The sequence below is a fragment of the Martes martes genome (genome assembly GCF_963455335.1).
Source record: "Martes martes genome assembly, chromosome: 17".
Lineage (NCBI taxonomy): Eukaryota > Metazoa > Chordata > Mammalia > Carnivora > Mustelidae > Martes > Martes martes.
The window spans coordinates 53009799-53031261 of record NC_137905.1 but is presented as its reverse complement, the minus strand read 5'-3'; the positions used below and the strand labels follow the sequence as shown (position 1 = coordinate 53031261).

The 21463-nt window shown below is 52.9% G+C and overlaps 1 protein-coding gene across 1 annotated transcript; it reads left to right on the top strand.

The window, feature by feature from the left end:
* Positions 1 to 480: 480 nt before the first annotated feature.
* Positions 481 to 20229, top strand: SIGLEC10 (sialic acid binding Ig like lectin 10; the record flags this gene model as incomplete). The annotated part of the gene is given in 16 exon segments (XM_080828584.1): positions 481 to 553; positions 556 to 983; positions 1138 to 1432; positions 1622 to 1724; positions 2814 to 2874; positions 14065 to 14137; positions 14218 to 14601; positions 14761 to 15045; positions 15306 to 15353; positions 15467 to 15730; positions 16679 to 16726; positions 16857 to 17114; positions 17197 to 17481; positions 17774 to 17864; positions 17961 to 18162; positions 19963 to 20229. Coding segments are annotated over 16 exon segments (3165 nt in total).
* Positions 20230 to 21463: the final 1234 nt, after the last annotated feature.

The window sequence follows — 21463 nt, the reverse complement described above, 5'->3', positions numbered from 1 at the left end:
CAGAGGCTCACACAGACGTACAGAATCGTCCACCTTGCAGGACAGAACACCCGAGGGTCTAGATGAGGCTGTGACCCTCCAGGTCTAGCCTGGAGTTGACTAGCTCCCCAGTGTAGACGGTGCTGCTCAGACAAGCCCCTCAGGTGGAAGAGACCTTAGGAGACTCACCGTGTCCCAGGCCTCCCGTGTCCTCAGAGGTCCTGGTCCAGGCTCTGGTGCCAGAGGAAAGTGCCGAGATGAGGGGCAGGACACGGGTCTGCTCCTGTTCTCTCCTTCCCGGGTGGGTCTCCCCGGTGTCCAGCCAAGGGCGTGGCCGGCTCTGGGTAGAGAGCGGGGAGAGCTCGGGAGCTGCGGTTCCTCTTCTGTGAACCACGAGGCCCCGTGCTCCTCCCCAGCTTCCCGTGGGTCCCCTCAGCCTCCCTCCCACCGCCTTCCTCTTCTCCCTCACCCACCGGAGGCCACACACCCTCCATCTCACAGATGCTGCTGCCGCTGCTGCCGCTTCTACCCCTGCTCTGGACAGGTGAGTGGGCCGAGGGGAGGGGGCCAGGCGGGTGGGGGCTGCTGCTGACCCTCGATTCTCCGCAGGGTCCCTGGCTCAGGACTCGGGATTCCGGCTGCAGGTGCAGGAGACGGTGAAGGTGCAGGAGGGCCTGTGCATCTCCGTGCCCTGCCGCTTCTCCCACTCCAAAATGTTCTGGACTGAGTCTTTCCCGGCTTATGGCTACTGGTTCCAGGAAGGGGCCAGTGTATACCAGCATGCTCCAGTGGCCACAAACAACCCAGGTCGTAAAGTGCAGGAGGAGACCCAGGGCCGGTTCCACCTCCTCGGGGACCCCCGGGCCTACAACTGCTCCCTGGACATCAGAGATGCACAGAGAAGGGACTCGGGGACATACTTCTTCAGGGTGGAGAGAGGGTCTTCTGTGAGACACAATTACCTGCAGAATCAGCTCTCCGTGCACGTGACGGGTAAGGAATGGGCTTCAGGAGAGGACACATGTCCCACGCATGGATCCTGAGGGCTCCCGGGTCACGGCCGGGAAGGGGCCCCCTGATCTCCACCCTGGCTGGGGAGGAGACAGCTGGCCTGGGGCGGAGGTTGTTCCTAGGGGCACACTCAGGGTCCCGCTGCAGGATCTCTCTCTCTCCTCCTCAGCTCTGACACAGACACCTGACATCCGCATCCAGGGGCCCCTAGAATCTGGCCACCCCAAGAACATTACCTGTAGCGTGCCCTGGGCCTGTGAGAGGGGGACACCCCCCACCTTCTCCTGGATCGGAGTCGCCCTCCCCTCCTGGGCGACTCCCCACTCCTCCGTACTCACCCTCACCCCGAGGCCCCAGGACCACGGCACCAACCTCACCTGTCGAGTGACCTTCCCCGGAGCTGGTGTGAGCACGGAGAGGACTGTCCAGCTCAGCGTGTCCTGTGAGTGCCAGGCTAGGGCGCCAGGGTCCCCGAGGGCTGTGGGTGTTGGGGGGGCAGGGCTTGGGTGAGATACTCGGGGAGAATTCTTAGAGGCACAGGGTCAAGAGGGGGAGAACACTCGGGCCCCACCCCCTTGCTCAGGGCCGCCTCGTCATACTGCAAGTGGACAAGTATTTGTTTCTGCTCCAGATGCTCCACGGAACCCGACCGTCCGCACCTTCAGGAGAAACAGCACAGGTGGGAGAGGCCCCGGGGCACCACGGACGTCTCAGAGGTCAAATAAGGGACGGTTGTGAGGGTCTGCCAGAATGAAGCCCCATCGCTCCTTATCCCCTCCCTGGACCCAATCTGCCCCTTCCCTCCCCCATCCCCTGGATGGACTCTCGAATCCCTGGGAACCCTAGTTGACCATTCGCTGTCACCGTGGCTGCCTCCGTTCTCCCCTCACTCCCCTTTCATGCCCTTTTCTGATTCTCTGCTTCTCCTGTGGCCATGACATCTCACTGGCCCACCAGGAGCCTTAGGTACTGTTGCTGGACACTGGGCCTCTGGCCGCTTTCTGCACGACCCCGTGAGTAAGCCCGGGCCCTGGTGCTTCGAGTCCCCCATCTGCCCAGAAGACCCTCTGTCTGTCTCCATCCGGTCCAGATTCTCCCGAGCCCCTTCCGCTTCCCTGGGGGGCCCCTCCCACCCGAGCCACCTGAGTCAACATCCTGGAAGTCACTTGAGACATTTCTTTGCGTCAACCAGCCCTCCCCATGACTCAGCGAGCTTCGGAAATATCTCGAAGGGCTCTCTTCCTCCATCTCCATGGCGGCAGCCCCACCTCAGGCCTCCGCCTTCCCTCACCCGCGCGTAGTGAGACCCCCCTGCATTGGGACCGGCCTCCTCTCCGGGCCGCCATTCTCTGTGCGACACCCCACCCCTCCAGCCCAGCACAATTCAGCCCGCAGGTGTCTCTCTGTGTGCCCTAGATCTGGCCCTGTTCCTCCCCTGCTCAGACCCTCCCGGGGTTCCCTGCGGCCCTCAGAGGAAAGGCTGGGAGCATCACCTGTGTGGGAGCCTCCCCGTCTCCCCCTGCAAGTGGTCAGACCCTACGGGTGTCCACGCCCCTCCTCAGCATCACACATCACAGCCCACCTCTTGGGACGTCCTCTGCCAGGTCTAGACAGGCCAGCTCTTGCTCAGAGGTCCATCCACCTGTCCTGGGGTCATCGGGTGCTTCTCCTTTTCTCCACCTCACCAGGTGGCCCTTCACTCTTACTTGCCTGTGCCTGTAACACTTGTTTGAGAGACTCTGTTTTCCACACCTGTGTCTGTGGAAGGGCAGAGGAAGAGAAGGGGCTCTCAGCCCTGCCCTCTGGCTTTCTCTGTGCCCTAGTCCCAGAGACCCTATCAGCACCACCTCTCTTCAGGTTCAGGAGGGCCGGTCCCTGCGCCTGGTCTGTGACGCTGGTGGCAGCTTCCCTGCCAGGCTGAGCTGGTGCTGGGAAGCCTGACTCTGAGCCCCTCCCAGCCCACAAATCCCGGGGTCCTAGTGCTGCCCCAGCTGGTCTTGGGTGACGGAGGAGAATCCCCCTGCCAGGCTCCATACTTGTGGAGCTCCTACCACGTTTGCCCGAACCTAGCTGTGCAGGATGAGGATATGTGGGACATCTGCATTCTGAGGTGAACAAGACTAAGCTATGGACTTAAGGAACCTCACTCTCCTCCTCCTCTCGGTCTTCCTCCCCCAGGTATCTCCTGTTCCTGTCCCCAAATCTCTGGGGGCACCTGGCCTCTAATCCTCACCCTACTCAGAGGGGCCCTCATGGGGGCTGGCTTCCTTTTGACCTACGGCCTCACCTGGATCTACTACACCAGGTGAAAAGCCCAGATTCTGGGACACCTTGGGTGGCTTCACTCCTCTTGTCCTCTGCAAAGCAAGCCCCCCACAGAACTGGCCCCTTATTTCAGAACCGTGTTTCCCCCAACAGGTTCAGAGGCTCCAAAGAGAGTAAGGCTGCAAATTGTAACTGAGCCCTCTTCCTCACGGGGGTGCTGCTGGCTGGCGGATGAGGATCTGTCAAACTAGAGATCCTCGCCCCAGAGACTCACCCCTGTACAGCTCTGTGGAGCAAGGGGGTCCTGGGGGACTGGACCCTGCCTCCTCTCCAGGAATCAGATCTCTCTACCTCTGGCCATTAAGACTCTTCCCGCTGGTTCTGCATCCATGGTGAGGAGGACACAGATGGATTTTTGTTGTAATTAATTTGAATTAGGCATACCCTGTGTACTATGTTGCTTCTGTGTGTTTATCTTGGATAAGCCCAAAATTCAACCCCACAATACTATATATACTATATATAAATGCTATATATCTATGCTATGCTATAAATCTCAAAATATATCATTTTTTAAAACAGAGAATTTTAAAGAGATTTTTAAATTAAATTTCAGAGATTTAAAGAGATTTTTTAAATTAGAAAAATAAACTATTTCATATTTATCCACATGTTAACCCTTTGATGTCTCTTTATTCCTTTGTATACATTTTCCCTGTAGCATCAGTTTCCTTTTGCTGGAATACCTTGTCCTATCTTTCTTGTGGCGTGGGTATGCTGGTGCTGAATGCTCTCAGCTGTTACTTGTCTGGAAAAGTTTCTGTTGACGTTAGCTTGGAAAGGTATTTTTTTTTATGGGATAAAGAATTTAAGGATCACGTTTTCTTCCCTTTGGGTACTTCAGATTCTTTTGTCTTTCATAGTTTCTTGTGAGAATTCTGTAGTTTTTACCTTTCTTTCTTTCTTTGTAGTTTTGTCTTTTTCTCTGGCCAGTTTTAATATTTTCTCTTTTTCCCTGGGTTTAAGTTATTTTGTTAATATATGCCTTGGGGTGTGTGTGTGTGTGTGTGTGTGTGTGTGTGTGTGTGTGTGTTGAGAAGGAAGGGAGAACACGAGAGAGAAAGATATCCTGTTTGGAATTTGTTGAGTACCTTGGGTCTGTGGATTTACTATTATGATCAAATTTGAAAAGAATTTGATAAAAATTGAAGCCAATATTTATTTCAGTATTTTTTTAAAGATTTTTATTTATTTGACAGACAGATCACAAGTAGTCAGAGAGGCAGGCAGAGAGAGAGGAGGAAGCAGGCTCCCCCCTGAGCAGAGAGCCCGATGTGGGGCTCGATCCCAGGACCTTGAGACAATGACCTGAGCAGAAGGCAGAGGCTTTAACCCACTGAGCCACCCAGGTGCCCCCAGTATTTTTTTCCTATTCTTCCTCTCTCATTATCTCTGGGTCTCTCCTTTTACATATGTAATGTGGCCTGATGCTATCTCACAGGACTCTGAACATGTGTTTTCCATTTTCCAACCTTTTTTCCCCTCTATATTTGCTGTTTGAACAGGATCTACTGCTACATCTTCAACTTTGCTGATCATTCTTCTACAACGTTCTATCTGCTGTTGATCCCATTCAATGGAACTCTCATCTCAGATAATGTATTTTCTTCTTTAAAAATTATGTTTTCTGGGATGCCTGGGTGGCTCAGTCAGTTAAGCATCTGCTCTTGGCTCAGGTCATGATCCCAGGGTCCTGGGATCAAGTCCCGCATCAGGCTCCCTGCTCAGTGGAAAGCCTTCTTCTCCCTCTGCCTCCTGCTCCCCTTGCTTGTGCTCTTTCTCTGTCAAATAAATACAAACATTTTTTTAAAAAGTTACATTTCCTGGGGATGCCTGGGTGGCTCAGTTGTTCAGTGTCCAACTCTTGATGTTGGCTCAGATCATGGTCTCAAGGTCATGAGATCCAGCCCTTAGTTGGGCTCTGCCCTCAGCATAAAGTCCACTTGAAATTCTCTTTCCTCTCCACCCCACTCCCGCTCTCTCACACGCACGTGTGTGTGCACACATGCTCTCTCTCAAATAAATAGAATCTTTTTTAAAAAGTTACGTTTCCTGTTTTTAATCTTCTTCTTCTCTTAATATATAATGGTAGTGTTTTCATTTACATCTTTGAGTCTACCTGGCACATACTTGTAATAACTCTTTCAATGACTTTGTCTCCTATTTCTGCCTCCTGTGTCATGTCTGACCATGATTCCTTTGGATGACTTTTCTCTTGTCGAGTGTCATGTGTTCATACGCCTTTGTATGTCTAGTGATTTTTCACTGAATGCTGGACATTGTCAATTTTATGTGTCTGACTGCTTGGTTTTGTTGTATTTCTTTAAAAACCAACTTTTTTTTAAAGGCAGTTAAGTTACTTGCATATTGGGACAATATTTTTTTTAAAATTATTTGACAGAGAGAGAGAATGAAAGAGCACACGCATGGGGAGGGGTGGAGGGAAAGAGAAAAGCAAGCTCTCGGCTGAGCAGGGAGCCTGATGCAAGACTCAGTCCCAGGATCCTGGGATCATGGCCTGAGCTGAAGGCAGATGCTTAACCGACTGAGCCACCTAGGCACCTCTGGGCCAATGTTTTTAAGATTATTTAATTTTTAGGGGTGCCTGGGTGGTTCAGTGGGTTAAGTCTCTGCCTTAAGCTCAGGTCATGATCTCAGGGACCTGGGATCAAGCCCTGCATTGGGCTCTCTGCTCATCGGGGAGCCTGCTTCCCCCCCACCCCCTGCCTGCCTCTCTGCCTACTTGTGATCCCTCTCTCTGTCAAATAAATAAATAAAATCTTAAAAAAAAAGACTATTTAATTTTTAGCTCCTCCTAAGATAGGTCTAGTGTTGGGTTCATTTTCTTTCACTTGAATGCCATGGCCTTTTTAGAACTTTTACCGAGTGCCCCATGGACTCAAGGAGGTATCTTCACTCTGGCTGGAGGGGATATGCACAAGTCCAGGCCTTCTTGTGAGCCCTGGGAATCTCCCATCTAATAGCTCTCTGGTAATTGCTTCTCTCCTTAGAAATTTTCTTGTTTGGCCTCATGGGGTTTCAGCCTGTGAACACGCATATTGGTATTCTGCCAACTACTCAAAGACCTTTCATGGAGACCTGAACCCTTTCTCCACAATATTCTCTCCTGTCTGAAACTCTGACCTACATATTTCAGCTGGGTCAGTCTCCTTAACCTTCAGTGTTTGGCTCCTTGACTCAGTGAAATTGCAGTCCCTTTTATTGTGCCCCCATCGCCTTCTCACTCTGCTATCCACAAACTGCCATCCTCCTCTCAAAAAACCTGGGTGATTAATTGACTTCATTTTTGTCCTTCTCTCAAGAAGCACAGTTTTTCCCTGTCTGCATTCCACTTATGAAAATAGAGGTTTCTTGGGGTGTCTGGGTGGCTCGGTGGGTTAAAGCCTCTGCCTTTGGCTCAGGTCATGATCCCATGGTCCTGGGATCAAGCCCCGCATTGGGCTTTCTGCTCAGCAGGGAGCCTGCTTCCTCCTCTCTCTCTGCCTGCTTCTCTGCCTACTTATGATCTCTGTCTCTCAAATAAATAAATAAAATCTTTTAAAAAAAAAGAAAATAGAGGTTTCTTGTATTTTGTTTGGTATTCTAGTTGTTTACAGGAGGATAATTCTGGGCCCTGTTACTCTCTCATGCTCAGAAGCAGAAGTCCCCAACAGGCTTTTAATTATGTCTTATTGAGGTATAACTTATGACATATAAAATTAATTCATTGTAAGTATACAGTTCAATGATTTTTGGTAAATTTATAGAGTTGTGTAGTCATTGTCACACATTTTGATTAGCCTAAAGAGGATCCTTATACCCATTTGCAATCAATACCACTCCCTCCACAGCTCCAGGATATCATTGATCTGTTTTCAGTCTCTAATGAACTGTTTTTATGAATATTTCATACACATGGAATCACATAAAGTCTATTGTGTCTGCCATCTTTCACTAAGCGTTAAGTTTCTGAGATTCAACCATGTTAGAGCACATATCCATAGTTAACGACATTTTATTCTTAATATTATTACATTGGATGAATATACACCACATTTCATTTATGCATTCACCAGTTGATAGACATTTCAATCATTCCCAGTTTTGGCTTTTTAAAAAAAATTTTTTTAAGATTTTATTTATTTATTTGACAGAGAGAGATCACAAGTAGGCAGAGAGGCAGGCAGATAGAGAGAGGAGGAAGCAAGCAGGCTCCCTGCTGAGCAGAGAGCCCAATGTGGGGCTCGATCCCAGGACCCTGGGATCATGACCCAAGCCAAAGGCAAAGGCTTTAACTCACTGAGCCACCCAGGCGCCCCTCCCAGTTTGGGCTTTTAAGAATAATGTTGCTGGTTCCACTTCCATCCCTATTCCAGTTCAAGATGGTGGAAACTCCATCGCAGGTGGGTAGAGCAAGAACACAAGGCTCCATCTCCTCCAGGGAAAGGGCAGGCTGCCAGCACCTCTCATTCTTTGCCAGCTATGTTGAAGAGGCTAAATTCCAGATGAACACAGCTGAGAAGTTAGGGGCTTACTTCTTCAAGCTGCTGCTTATCCACAGGGCAGAGACTCTAACTCTGAACACTGGCATTGATAGGGAAGGGCATGATGGATAGTATTTTCTAGGATGATGGAAATGTTCAATATCTTGATAAGGGTTTTAGTTAGATGAATATATGCCAGCTCACCAAGTGATGTCTCTGAGCTCCTGTGGTATCTGTCGTAGTCAGTTCAGGCTGCTATAACAAAGTGCTACAGACTAGGTAGCTTATAGAAAACAGAAATTTATTTCTCACAGTTCCGAAGGCTGAGAAATCCAAGTTCAAGGCATGGACGTATCTGCTATTTGGTGAGAGCATGTGTCCCGATTCATGAGGGGCTTCTCACTGGGTCCTCACATGGCAGAAGGAGCAAGATTGTTCTCTGGGGTCTCTTTCGTAAGAGCACAAATCTCATTCAGCAAACTAGCCTCACAACCAAATCACCTCCCAAAGATCCCATCTCCAAATACCACTGCAGTGGGGATTCGTGCTCCAGAATATGAGTGTTGGGAGGGTTACAACATTCAGTCCATAGCAAAGGCTAAAGCTGTAGTTGGTAAATATTCCACAGTCATTGACATTACCCTGGATTGGGGGTTTAGGGGGAGGGGGCTATGTGGTCATTTTGTGGCTTAAACAATGTTCTTGTTTGTGTCTGTGTTAAGGTATGACTATGGAGTAATCTTGTCCTTGCCTTGTTCTACTCCAGTCACAGGGTGGGTGTGTCTGGTGTGAAATCCTGTGAAATCATTTGTATCTAATAGGAGAACACCAGGGCTCGGGTGTGAATGCCAGCAGGGGCTGCTTTACTCTTTATTAAAGGGGGGAAAAACTCAAAGCAATGGAGTAAAAAGATAGGAAAGCTGGAGAAGTAAACAGGGATCAGATCACGGACAGCCTTGGGTCGTAAAGAGCTGGCATTTCACTTTGGAAAATTAGATACTTCACACTGTCAAAACACGTGCCAGTGAGTAGCAATTGCGTCTGACAATAAAGTACTGAACTCGCAAAATTTTTCCCTTACTAGAAATTAACGAATTCAAATTTATCCTGTAGTAGTGTTTTTCTCACCTTCTTGCTTCTTAAGATGCTCTCTTGGCTTGAAGAGAAAAAAAGCGAAGGCCCAGCTGAGAACTGAACCCCAACCGAGACGATGCAAAAGTTGGGACCTGATAACTCCACGGCTATAGACTGCGTCCCCCCAAAATCTGTATGCTGAAACCCATCCCCCACACGTGATGGTCGCAGGAGGTGGTGCCTTGGGGAGGTGATTAGGATATGAGGGTGGAGCGTCCACGAATGGGACCGGTGACCCTGTAAAAGAGGCCCCAGAGACTGCCTTGGCCCTCCCACCACGGGAGGGCATGGCGGTCCAGGAATGGCCCTCTGCGAACCGGGAAGTGGACCACCGCCAACACAGACAGACCCTGTCCGTGCTGCGGGGGGATGGAGCGCCCCCTGGAGGCCGCGTGCTGAACTGCAGCAGAGGCCGCGAGGCCCCTGGGACAGGTCCTACAGGGCCAGATGACAGGAGGGGTGTGTGTGTGTGTGTGTGTGTGTGTGTGTGTGTGTGTGTGTACCCTTCCCTACATCCCCGCAATGCATCGCTCTAGTCCTCAGGCCCACGCCCCTGCGCCCTTCCCAGGGGGCGTCCTGAATTAACTACCTCTCTCTCCCCGCTCCCACCCTCTCCCGCCCCATACTTCCCCATCTCCATCTCACTTCCTCTCAACAGATACCTTTGTCCCCTGTTGTGACATCAGGGGAAGAAGGAGCAGGTGTTCAACATTTATTAATGAGAGGAGAGGGCAGGCCTGCAGAGCTGGGTGTGTGTTTGTCTTAAAGGAATATGTTCAGAGAAAATCTGAACATTCTTGGGCAGAGAGGACAGGTGCGAGGATAACCAAAAAAGATTCTCCTGGCCTCAGGTAGCAACCTGACTCTTGTCTGGGCAAGACTGGGGAAGGAGCAGAGGTGATCTGGTCATACTGAGGAAGGGCGGGAAATTCTGAGGGGGCCCAGGAAGGGGCCAGGGAATTGTTGTGGACGAATTTGAGCTCCAAATAGTGGGAGAGGCAGCCACAATCCCAAGTATCATCCCCAGAGGTGGGAGTAAACTTGGTGCAGGTGAGAACTGAGGGGTGAGAGGGGGTGATCACTGTTAGAATGTAGAAACAAAGCAGAAGAGGGTTCAAAGCGAGTTTGGGGAGGTCATGGGGGGGGGGAGATCCTGTGAGCAGTTGAGATTTTCTCCCAAAGATAACCAGATACCATTGAAATGTTTAAGTAAGAGTGGGGCTTGGTTTGATTTCTATTTGAAAAATAACTCTGGGGGCACCTGGGTGGCTCAGTCAGTTAAGTGTCTGCCTTTGGCTCAGGTCATGGCCCCAGGGTCCTGGGATTTAGCCCTGTGTCAGGCTCTCTACTCAGCGGGGAGCCTGCTTCTCCCTCTCCCTGTGCCTGCGACTCCCCCTGCTTATGGTCTCTCTGGCTGCTGTGTCGAGAAGCCACCAAGAAGGGAGCATAGTAGAAGCAGGGAGGAAAACTGATCACTGCTGTCGTACAGGTAAGTGAGGGTGGTGGCTCGGATCTGGACAGCCATTCTCCATCGAGGGTGATTTTGCCATCCAGGGGACAGGTGGCAGTGTCCGGCAGCATTTTCATTCGTCCCAGCTGGGGTGGACGGCTGCTACTAGCATCTGAGGAGTGAGGCCAGGGCTGCTGCTGGACATCCTGCCCTGTACCTGCCTTCCCCCAGAACAATCTGACTCACAATGTCAAGAGTGCTAAGACTGACATCTAAGTGGATAGCCCTTGTTAATACTCAAGAAGTTGAACTGATGGGTCTTGTGGGTGGTGGTGTATGGAGATACAGGAAGTGGTCAGGACTTGGTGTCACATGGAAATATTTAGACAGCTGAAAAGCGGGTTGCGGTGAGAAATATTGTGGCATGAAGCACGTGAAGCTTGAGATGCACATTGTAGATTCCTGAGTAGGTATCTAATGGACAGGAAAGGGTCAGGGCTGAGATGCAATTTATAGTGATCAGCCTGTTCGTTGTTGTTGTTGTATTTTGTGATGATCTATTTTGGTTAGCTTTTAACTTCATCGTGAAGAAACTATTGAGTCACGGGAGGTTGCAAGGAAATGCACAGGGACATCCCATGGATTTGAACCTCTTCCCTCCAACGTTATCATCTTTTTTTTTAAAGATTATATTTATTTGTCAGAGAGAGAGAGAGAGAGTGCGCACAAGCAGGGGGAGAAGCAGGAAGAGGGAGAAGCAGACTCTGCACTGAGCAAGGAGCCTGCTGCTGGACTCGATCCCAGGACCCCGGGATTGTAACCTGAGTTGAAGGCAGACACTTAACCAACTGAGCCACCCAGGTGTCCCCCAATGTTATCATCTTCCACAACTAAGTACAATAGGAAAATCAAGGAATTGTCAGTAGCACGATCAGGGCAAGCTAAGTAAGAGAGGGTCTTTTTAGGACCCAGGCATCCCTCCCTCCCTGTCCCTCTTCCCTGTGGGAGGCCTTTTATGAGCTTCACGTTATGAAGTCCCTGGACAGGAGGCTCCCTGGGAGAAGGGATGCTGGCTGTCCCCTGATAAAGTCCAGGTTGGGCAGTGGGGACCAGGATCAGAGTGCAGAAGGTGCATATTAGCTACTGAATTGTGTCCCCTCCCTTGCCCCATTCACATGTTGAATCCTAACCCCAGTACTGACCAATGTGACTGTATTTGGAGATAGGGCCTTTAAAAGGGTAATTCAGTTAAAATGAGGTCAGAGAGCAAACTCAAATCAAGTAGGACTGGCATTCTCCTAAGAAGACATTGGGGGCACTCAGGTGGCTCATTTGGTGAAGCATCAAACTCTTGATCTCAGCTCAGGTCTTGATCTCAGGGTCATGAGTTCAAGCCCTGCTTTGGGCTCCATGCTACGTGTGGAGCCTACTAGAAAGAAAGAAAAGAAGAAAGGAAGAAAGAGAGAAAGAAAGAGAGATCAGGACTCAGGCACACACAGAGGGATGACCACGTGAGGACACATTGAGAAGATGGCATGTACACCCCCAAGGACAGAGGCCTGGGAAGACACCAACCCTGTTGACACCTTGATCTTAGACTCACAGCCTCCAGAGCGGTGGGGAAAATTTCTTCTGTTGTTTAAGCCCTTCAGTCTGTGGTGCTTTGTTATGGCAGCCCGAGCACATGAACACAGTAGACATGAGAGCAAGGACAGAGGCAGCCGCAGGTCACCTTCCCCCAGGAGACCTCTCCTGGCTTTCCAGGAAGAAGTGACCGTGCCTTCCTCATCGCCGTCTCTCCCAGCCTGGGCTTCAGGGCAAGTGTGGGGGAGGGGGTCGGCAGTGGGAGGAGTTATGAGAACTTCAGGGCTTTTCTGTTTCTCGGAAGCTTCATTTACCAAACTGGGTCCCCTGAGGTCAGACACCGTGTCTGATTTGCCTGTGTCTCCGGCGTGTACCATGGCACCTGCCGCACACTAGGTCCCCAGGCGCGGAGGTTCAGTGGACCAACATGTGTCTCTATGTGACCGGGGTCATTTCAAGGATAAGGGCTGGGTGAGGGGGACAACATCTGGGAGCTTTTCCACTCAGTCCCATCCCCCTTACCTATGGGCGCAGGTGTTCTTATCACAAGTATTACAAGTAAGGGCATCCAGGGACTCCTGGGTGGCTCTGTCGGTTAAGCATCTGCCTTTGGCTCAGGTCATGATTCCAGGGTCCTGGGGTCGAGTCCCCTCTCCCCCTGCTTGTGAGCTTTCTCTCTCTCTCAAATAAATTAAAAAAAACAACCACAAGTAAATGGATCCAATCGTAGGGCAAAGAAAGAGATGCTGTAGAAGCGGACTAGGGTCTTGGGGGTGGGAGCTTCTGGTAGACCAGGGGAGCAGTGAGCCCACCAATAAGGGAGGAAGGGATAGAATTCAGACTGGCCTAGAGTTACCAAGTTTAGCAACTAAAAACACAAGGTGTCTAGTTAAATTTGAATTTCAGGTATGAACAACAAATAACTTTATTTTTTACAGATTTGTTTGTTTATTTGAGAGAGAGAGTGTGTGTGCAGGAGCAGGGGGAAGAGGAGCGGGAGATGGGGGGCGGGGGGCGGGGAGAGGGAAAACAGGCTCCCTGTTCAGTGAGGAGCCGGCCCCTCGGGGCTTGATCCTAGAACCCACGGGTCATGATCTGAGCTGAAACCAGGAGTCAGATGCTTGACCAATGGAGTCTCCCAGGGGCCCCGCAACAAATAATTTTATTATTTTTTTTATTTTTTATTTTTTTAAAGATTTTATTTCTTTATTTGACAGACAGAGATCACAAGCAGGCAGAGAGGCAGGCAGAGAGATAGGCGGAAGCAGGCTCCCCGCCGAGCAGAGAGCCTGATGCGGGACTTGATCCCAGGACCCTGGGATCATGACCCGAGCCGAAGGCAGAGGCTTTAACCCACTGAGCCACCCAGGCGCCCCAACAAATAATTTTAATACAGGAATGTCCCATTGCAATATTTGGGACATACTTACATCAAAACAAATTATTCGTTGTTTAATTGACAGTGAACTTTAGGGTTGCTTGGGCGGCTCCGTTGGTTAAGCATCTGCCTTTGGCTCAGGTCATGATCTCTGGGTCCTGGGACCCAGCCAGGGTCAGGCTCCCTGCTCAGCGGTGCATCTTCTTGTCCTCCGCCCCCCGCCCTTCCCCTCTGCTCATCCTCTCTCTCTCTCTCATGCTGTCTCTCAAATAAAATCTTTTTAAAAATTAAAAAAAAAAAGACTTTAGCTGGACATTTTGAATTTCAAGACCAGCCTTTCCCCCACCCCCCAAAAGTCACCTCTGCACTGACCACCATCCCCAGGGGCCCTGTCTGAAGAAGGGTCCACCGTGTACTTTCACTTCTGCTTCCTCAGTGACCCAGGGCCCAGGGGGAGAGCCCCTACCCTCCACTGGCCCCGGCCCCACAGCCTCACACGCCTTCCACTCCCTCCCTGGGGAGGGGACTGCCGGAAGGACCAGCTCTGCAGTCCTGTGCACCCGGCGGGCACCCCAGGGAAGACCTGGGTCCCAGTGGATGAGCTGGGGTGCGGAGTGGCAAGGACGGGGAGTGTCATGTGGGGCCCAGCATCAGGCGCCTGGGGCTCAGCTTCCTCTGCTGGGTTCTTCCCCTTCTGCCCTGCCCATTGCCCCTCCCAGCGTCTGGGGGCCGGCCCAAGCGCCTCTTGGGCAGAGATGCTCCCACTGCTGCTCTTGGCCCTGCTGTCGGGCGGTGAGTGGGTCAAGGGCCAGAAGGGGCCTGGGTGGGGGCCCGGGGAGGGGGACTGGAGCTTGAACCTCTGTCTCCCACAGGGTCTCTGGCTCAGTCCCAGAGATTCTCCCTGCAAGTGCAGCAGGTGGTGACGGTGCAGGAGGGCCTGTGCGTTCGTGTGCCCTGCACCCTCTCCTACCCCCCGATTGGTTGGACGGAGGACACCCCTGCTCTTGGCTACTGGTTCCTCACTGGGACAGACTCGAGCATCGGAAGGCCAGTAGCCACAAACAACCCGAATCGAGCAGTGCAGACCGTGCCCCGGGACCGATTCCAGCTCATTGGCGATCCCCAGAACCGGAGCTGTTCCCTGCTGATCAGAGAGGCCCAGATGGAAGACTCGGCGTTGTACTTCTTTCGGGTGGAGAGAGGCCATCACGTGCAATACAATTTTGTGAGAAACCAGTTCTATCTGCAAGTGACAGGTGCGGAACTGACCGGGGCTGGGGCCTCTCCTCCTCCCTGCCATCCCCCGCCTCCCTAGGAAGGGGGTACTGGGAAGGGGGTACTGCGGGGAACAGACCAGGGGTCGCCCCCTGCAACACCCCCTTCCGGGGCTCCCATGTGCCCTCTCTGTGTCCCAGCCCTCACCCAGAAACCAGATGTCTACATCCCAGAGATCCTGGAGCCAGGACGTCCGGTGACAGTCATCTGTGTGTTTAACTGGAACTTTGAGGAATGCCCAGCCCCTACTTTCTCCTGGCTGGGGGCCGCCGTCTCTGCCCCAGGGCCCAGACCCAGGTCCTCCTACTTCTCAGTGCTTACTCTCACTCCGAGACCCCAGGACCACGGCACCCACCTCACCTGCCGTGTGGACTTCTCCAGGAAGGGCGTGAGCACAGAGAGAACCGCCAGACTTAATGTCGCCCGTGAGTCTGGTGGCGGGGCATCCGAGCGTGCTGGTGGGCACGGAGGTTGTGTAGGTGGAGAGAAGCAGCAGCTGGCGGTGGGGGGCGGGGGGCAGCCCCGAGAGGCCATTGAGGAGCCCAGCACACTGCCTCAGCCCATGTTTGTCACTTGTGTCCCGAGGGTAGTCCCACTTTCTCCCCGCCTCCGCCCCGCGGGCCTTCTCTCAGACTGTAGGGAACCCCACCTTCCTCCCCAGAGTCAGCTCTCAATCTTGTTGCAGATGCCCCCAAAGACCTGGTTATCAGCGTTTCCCGAGCCAACACGTCAGGTACGGAGGGCCCGGGGCAGGGCGGGGGCTGGTCCTGGCAGGAGGACAGGCTGGCGTCAGGAGGGCGAGGGCGACTTCGTTCCTCCCTGCAGCCTCCCTCTTGCTGTTTCCAGCCCCGGAGCCCCAGGGCAACAGCCCACATCTGGAGGTTGGGAAAGGCCTGTTCCTGCGGCTGCTCTGTGCTGCTGACGGCCAGCCCCCCGCCACGCTGAGCTGGGCCCTGGAGGACCGGGTCCTCTCTAGGTCCCACCCCCGGAGCTCCGGACCCCTGGAGCTGGTGCTGCCGGCGGTAAAGCCTGGGGATTCGGGCTGCTACACCTGCCAAGCGGAGAACAGGCTTGGTTCCCAGAGCCGCACCCTGAACCTCTCTGTGCAGTGTGAGTGCGACCTGCCGGGCCCTGGTTTCCAGAAAGGGAGAGGGATGAGGAGGCCAGGGCTGGGGGCTGGGGGCAAAGTCCCAGGCCTTTTGGGGCTGACGATTCCAATTCCGTCTCCGTCTCCGATGATGTGGGCTCCCCCTGCACACCACCAGGCAGTCCTCTGCTGCCAGCCAGGCGTTCTACGGGTTCAGCTCCACCACACTTTGTCTGGAGGCCGAGTCGGATCCCGCAGGGGGGGGGATCAGTCCCACAAGACCCCCCCACCCCCCACTCCTCCCACCCCCCCCCACTCCCACCTCAGAGGCCAGCCTCAAGCCCAGGCTGACCAACTGTCTATAGATCCGAGTTTCCCGTGACCCCCTCCTCGGATTTAATTAATGTGATTAAGTAGCTCACAGAACTCCGGAACATTTTTCTGATGGTCTCGGGCTACCACAGGCGGATAGAACAGGAACAGCGGGGCGGGGGGGGCGGCTGGCACGGGGCAAGGGCCGGGTGCGCCCTGATCCTATCACCTCCACTCGCTCACCCACCTGGAAACCCTCCGAAGTCCGTTCTTTTGGGTTTTTATGGAGGTTTCAATAAGGCGGGATTGAGCAAATGACTGGCCGTTGCTGACTGACTCCACCTCCCGCCTCTCTCCCCTCCCTGGAAGTCAGGGGTGGGGCCAAACGGAGGTGCTTTCCAAAAATCGCCTCACTTGCATAAATCCAGGTGTAGTGGAAAGGGGTTTGTTATTAATATCAAGACACCTTTATGACTCTCATCACGTAGGAAATTCCAAGGGTTTTAGGAGCTCTGCACCAGGAACCGGACAGAGACCAAATAGATATTTCTTATTATAAATCGCCCCCCCACCCCCTCCTGCCGTCTTGGTCGCCAAGGACGGTTCTGTGCCCAGAGGGCAGCCCCCTGTCTAAAGCCAGAACCCTGTCTCTGTTTCAGACGCCCCAGAGAATCTGAGAGTGACGACCCTGTATGCAAATAGAACAGGTAGGAAGGGGACCAGAGAATCCATGGCCTCGTGGGGCCACGCTGGGGGCCTCAGTGTCTGGAAGGTTGGCACCCCGAAGGGTCCCTGTGCCCTCAGCTGAGCATCTGTCCTGTCTGTTCCCTCTCCTAGTCCGGGAAAACCTCGGGAACGGCACATCCCTCCCCGTCCTGGAGGGCCAAAGCTTGCATCTGCTCTGTGTCACCCACAGCAACCCCCCAGCCCAGCTGAGCTGGGTCCTGGGGGGACAGACTCTGAGCCCCTCCCAGCCCGCAGACCCTGGGATCCTGGAGCTCCCTGAGATACAAATGGAGCATGAAGGAGACCTCATCTGCCAAGCCCAGAACCCGCTGGGCTCCCGGCAGGTCTCCCTGCGTCTCTCTGTGGTCTGTGAGTGTGGGGACCCCTGGGGGCAGGCTGCCCGGGGCCTGGGGAGCAGCGGCGCCCCTGACCCTTCCTCTTCCTCCCGCAGACCCCCCGCGGCTGCTCAACCCCTCCTGCTCCTGGGAGGGCGAGGGGCTGCACTGTAGCTGCTCCTCCCGAGGCCAGCCGGCCCCCACCCTGCGCTGGCGGCTGGGGGAGGGGCTGCTGGAGGGGAACCACAGCAACGCCTCCTGGACCGTCACCTCCAGCTCTGTGGGGCCCTGGGCCAACAGCTCCCTGAGCCTCAGTGGGCCGCTGGGCTCCGGCCTCAGAGTCGCCTGTGAGGCCTGGAACACGCACGGGAAACAGAGCGCCACAGTCCTGCTGCTCCCAGGTCCGGACGCCAACTGGGTGCTGAATGGGGCAGGAGCCAGGGTCCTGTGGTTGGAGCAGGAGCTGGGAAAGGGCACTCAGCCCCTGTGGCTGGGGATGCAGAGGGAAATCCAAACTGGAGGTCCTGTCACCTGGGCCTGGGGTGCCCCAGGGTTTCCAAGACTTGGACAGAAGCGGCTTCCGATAAAACGTCTGGGAAGGGAGCTGAAAGCCTGAGCGCCCTGTGGCAGGTGGGCGTGAGGCTCCAGGTTAATGGGAGAGGCTTAGAGATGGCTGACTGTTTCCTTGTGCAGATAAGGGTCTCATCTCACAAGCATTCTCCAATGGAACATTTCTGGGAACTGGCGTCATGACCTTTCTTTTCCTCTGCCTCCTCCTGGTCATGTGAGTGAGGAGCCAGAATGATGGTGTGTGGGGCTGGTGTGTGGGGCTGGGGCTGGTGAGGTTCCAAGGTGCACATGCTGGTTCTTTCCCCAGCAGGAAGACTCTGAGGAAGAAACAGACCCAGGCAGGGACTCCAGCCCAGGCAGGGACTCCAGCCCAGGCGGGGCCTCCGGCCCAGGTGGGGACTCCGGCCCAGGTGGGGACTCCGGCCCAGGCGAGGATGCCGCCGAGGCCCAGGGCTGCACGGAGAAGCACAATCCTGGACTATATCAACGTGTTCCCTAACCCTGGCCCCCTGGTGAGTGGCTCTTGGGCTGCCTGTGCTTTCTCGGCTCAGACTTCTCCCCCCCGGGCCCCTCTCCTGTCCTGTCCCAACGTTTTGCCCGAGGGATGTCAAGGCAGAAAAGGTGCAGGTGTTGGATTCGAGTCCTGATTCTGGCGCCTACTCTCTGTGAGACCTTGACCAGATCGGTCGCTCCCTCGGAGCCTCCGTTTCTCCCTCTGCTTCCTTCTGAGAGGCGGTTCGAGGATTAGAACGCATGCACTCGCTTAAAATGGAGCGGCCGTGCCATGATTACCACTCTGATGATGTTCCTGATTATCACTAATGATGTGATCATTATTAATATCGTCGAGAGGCAGTGTATTTAGTGATTAAGAGCAGGGCTCTGAAGTCAGCTTGTCTGGGTTCAGTCCTGGTATCACCGTGCATTCATGGACAAATCTCTTAATTTCCCTGTGCCTTAGTTTCTTTACCTATAAAATAGGGGAAAATAGTAATCCTTATTACTTAGGATCATGCTCTTTCTTTTCTTTTTTTCTTCCACCTAGGATCATTCTAAGGGTTCACCATGCTCACTGTACCTGTAAAGCATTTTAGAACAGTACTTGGCACCTAGCAAGGGTTTTACAGATGCTGGATAGTTTCAGGAGAGAACATTTATACACCGATGACTCCAAAATTTACATCTCTCAAACTCACCCCTGACCTTGAGACTGACAGCCGACTGTTGAGGCAGCAGCTCTGTTTGGATGTCTAACAGGCATCTTGGACTGAGCCTGACTGAGACAGAACTTAAGACTAACTCTACTCTGTAGGCTTCCCCTCCCCCCCGCCCAGCTTAGCACACATCTCAGCACCACATCCGCCCCGCCGCCTAAGCTGAAATCCTGGAAGTCATCTTTTGCTCCTCTCTTCTCTACCACCCCACAACTAACCCATCAGCAAATCCCCTTCAGAATATACCCAGACCACTTCTCCCACCCCACACCAGACCTTGCACCACCCCATTTCCTGGGCATGCCCCCTGCTTCCTCTCTCACCGCCTGGCTCTCTTTCTCGTGCATGCTATCCTTTACAAGCCCTAACAGGTACATCTACCCCCACGGGGTACTACTCAGCAATCGAAAGGAACCAATGAGGGGCACCTGGGTGTCTCAGTCCATTAAGCATCTGCCTTCGGCTCAGGGCATGACCTCAGGGTCCTGGGAGCAAACCCTGCATCAGGCTCCTTACTCAGTAGGGAACCTGCTTTTCCCTCTCTCCCTCTCTGCCTACTTGTGCTCTCTCTCTGTGTCAAATAAAAAAAATCTAAAATTATAAAAAAAGGAAGGAACAAACAATTAAAAGAAGCTACTGGTTGAAAAACCTTAGAGACCCCCCCCCCCAAAAAAAGCAAAAAAAAAAAAAAGCCAACCTCAAATGGTCATATATGCATGACTCCGTATTTATAACACCCTGAAAATGGTGAAATTGTAGAGATGGAGGACAGATTCATAGTTGCCCGGGCTGGGGACAGGAGGCTGATGAGGACCATAAAGGAGTAGCAAGGGAGGAGCTTTGTGGTAATGGGACAGTTCTCATCTTGAATGTGGTGGTGGCCACAGGAATCTGCCCGTGTTTGTTTGCTCAGGCCGCCACAGCAAAGGAATGGGTGGCTTCAGCCACAGACGTTATTTACTGTTTGTTCCTGCCCCAAGATGTAATCAATCCCCAGGTCCTCAGTCGGCACCTGGCACACATGGTAAGCTCTCGAGCATCTGTCGGATGAAGGAAGGGAGGAAGGAAAGGAATGAAGGGTGGTTGTTTCCCCCTCAGGCTCCGAATCGGAAAGCCGCCCCGCGCAGTCCTTCCCGAGCCCCTCCTCCCGGTGCTCACGCCCTGGACCTGAAGAAGAACCAGAAGGAGCTCCGTGTTGTTGCCCACACTTGTCCAGGACCCAATTCATCCACTCAAGCCTCAGAATCGCAGAATAGCCAAGAGGAGCTCCATTATGCTACCCTCCACTTCTCAGGCCTCCGACCGCGGGAGACCCAGGAGCCCAAGGATACCGACTCAGAGTACACAGACGTCAAGTTCCACTGAGGCTGTCTTGGGCTGCGGCATGGCAGGGCTGGGACCCAGGTCAGGCAGAACGGGGAGGGTGAGGAAAATGAGCCGCCAGTCAGTCTCTCTCTCTCGTCCTCCAAGGATGGCTTCTCCCATCCCAGACCTGAGCATACTGTTCTGAGAGGCAAGGGAAAGTCTTGGCTTTGCCACAGTTTCTCAAAGGTGGGGGGGCCTTTAAAGACAATTAAACTACTGCTCTGTGAGGTCAGCAAGCTAACTTCAGAGGCTAAGTCTGGCCCGCTGCCTAACTTTGAGCCAGGAGTGCTTTTTACATTTTAAATGGTAGTGAGGAGGGGTACCCAGCTGGCTCAGTGGAAAGAGTTTGTGACTCTGGATCTCCCGGTCACAAGTTCGAGCCCCGAGCTGGGTGTAGAGATTATTAACAATAAAAATTAAAAAATAATAATAATCTTAAAAAATAAGTGGTTGGGGGAAATCAAAAGAGGAAAGATGTTTTGTGATGTGTGGAAATGATAGGAAATTCAAATTTCAGTGTCCATAAATAAAGTTTTATTGGAACATAGTCGCACGCATTCTTTTATGTATGTCCACAGCCTATGTCAGGCGGAGTTGAGTCTGAGATACTTGCTGTCTGGTCATTTGCAGGAAGAGTTTGTGGAATCTTAATCTAGAGTAATCACAGCCCCTTATTTCTACAGAAGAGGAACAGAAGCCGATGCCAAGAATGAGTTCAAGAGCAGTCACAATGGCTAGCTGTGTGACAAGACAGGAAGTCCCCAGAGTGAGGTCTCTCAGGGCCAGGACACCACATGGAGGTTGAGGGGCAGATGCCTTCTCCAGCCCAGGAAGAGCAAACGCATGAGAGGCGTGGGAGTGGAAATGCTTTCCAAGTGGAATAAAAAAAACAAACTTCAGGGGCACCTGGGTGGCTCAGCTGTTAAGTGTCTGCCTTTGGCTCAGGTCCTGATCCCAGGGTCCTGGGATCAAGTCCCGCATTGGGCTCCTTACTCAGCGGGGAGCCTGCTCCTCTCTCTGCCTCTACCTGCCACTCTGCCTGCTTGTGTTCTCTCTCTCTCTGGCAAATAAATAAATAAAATCTTTAAAAAAACAAACAAACAAACTTCAGAATGTTCTCTGAATCAACGGGCTGGTGAAGAGAGAAAATGGGTCTGTTTCTCAGAACAGACTCTTTCCTTCCCTTCCTCCTTTCCCCAGAGATCAGAATTCTAAATGCTTCGCCGAAAGCTCT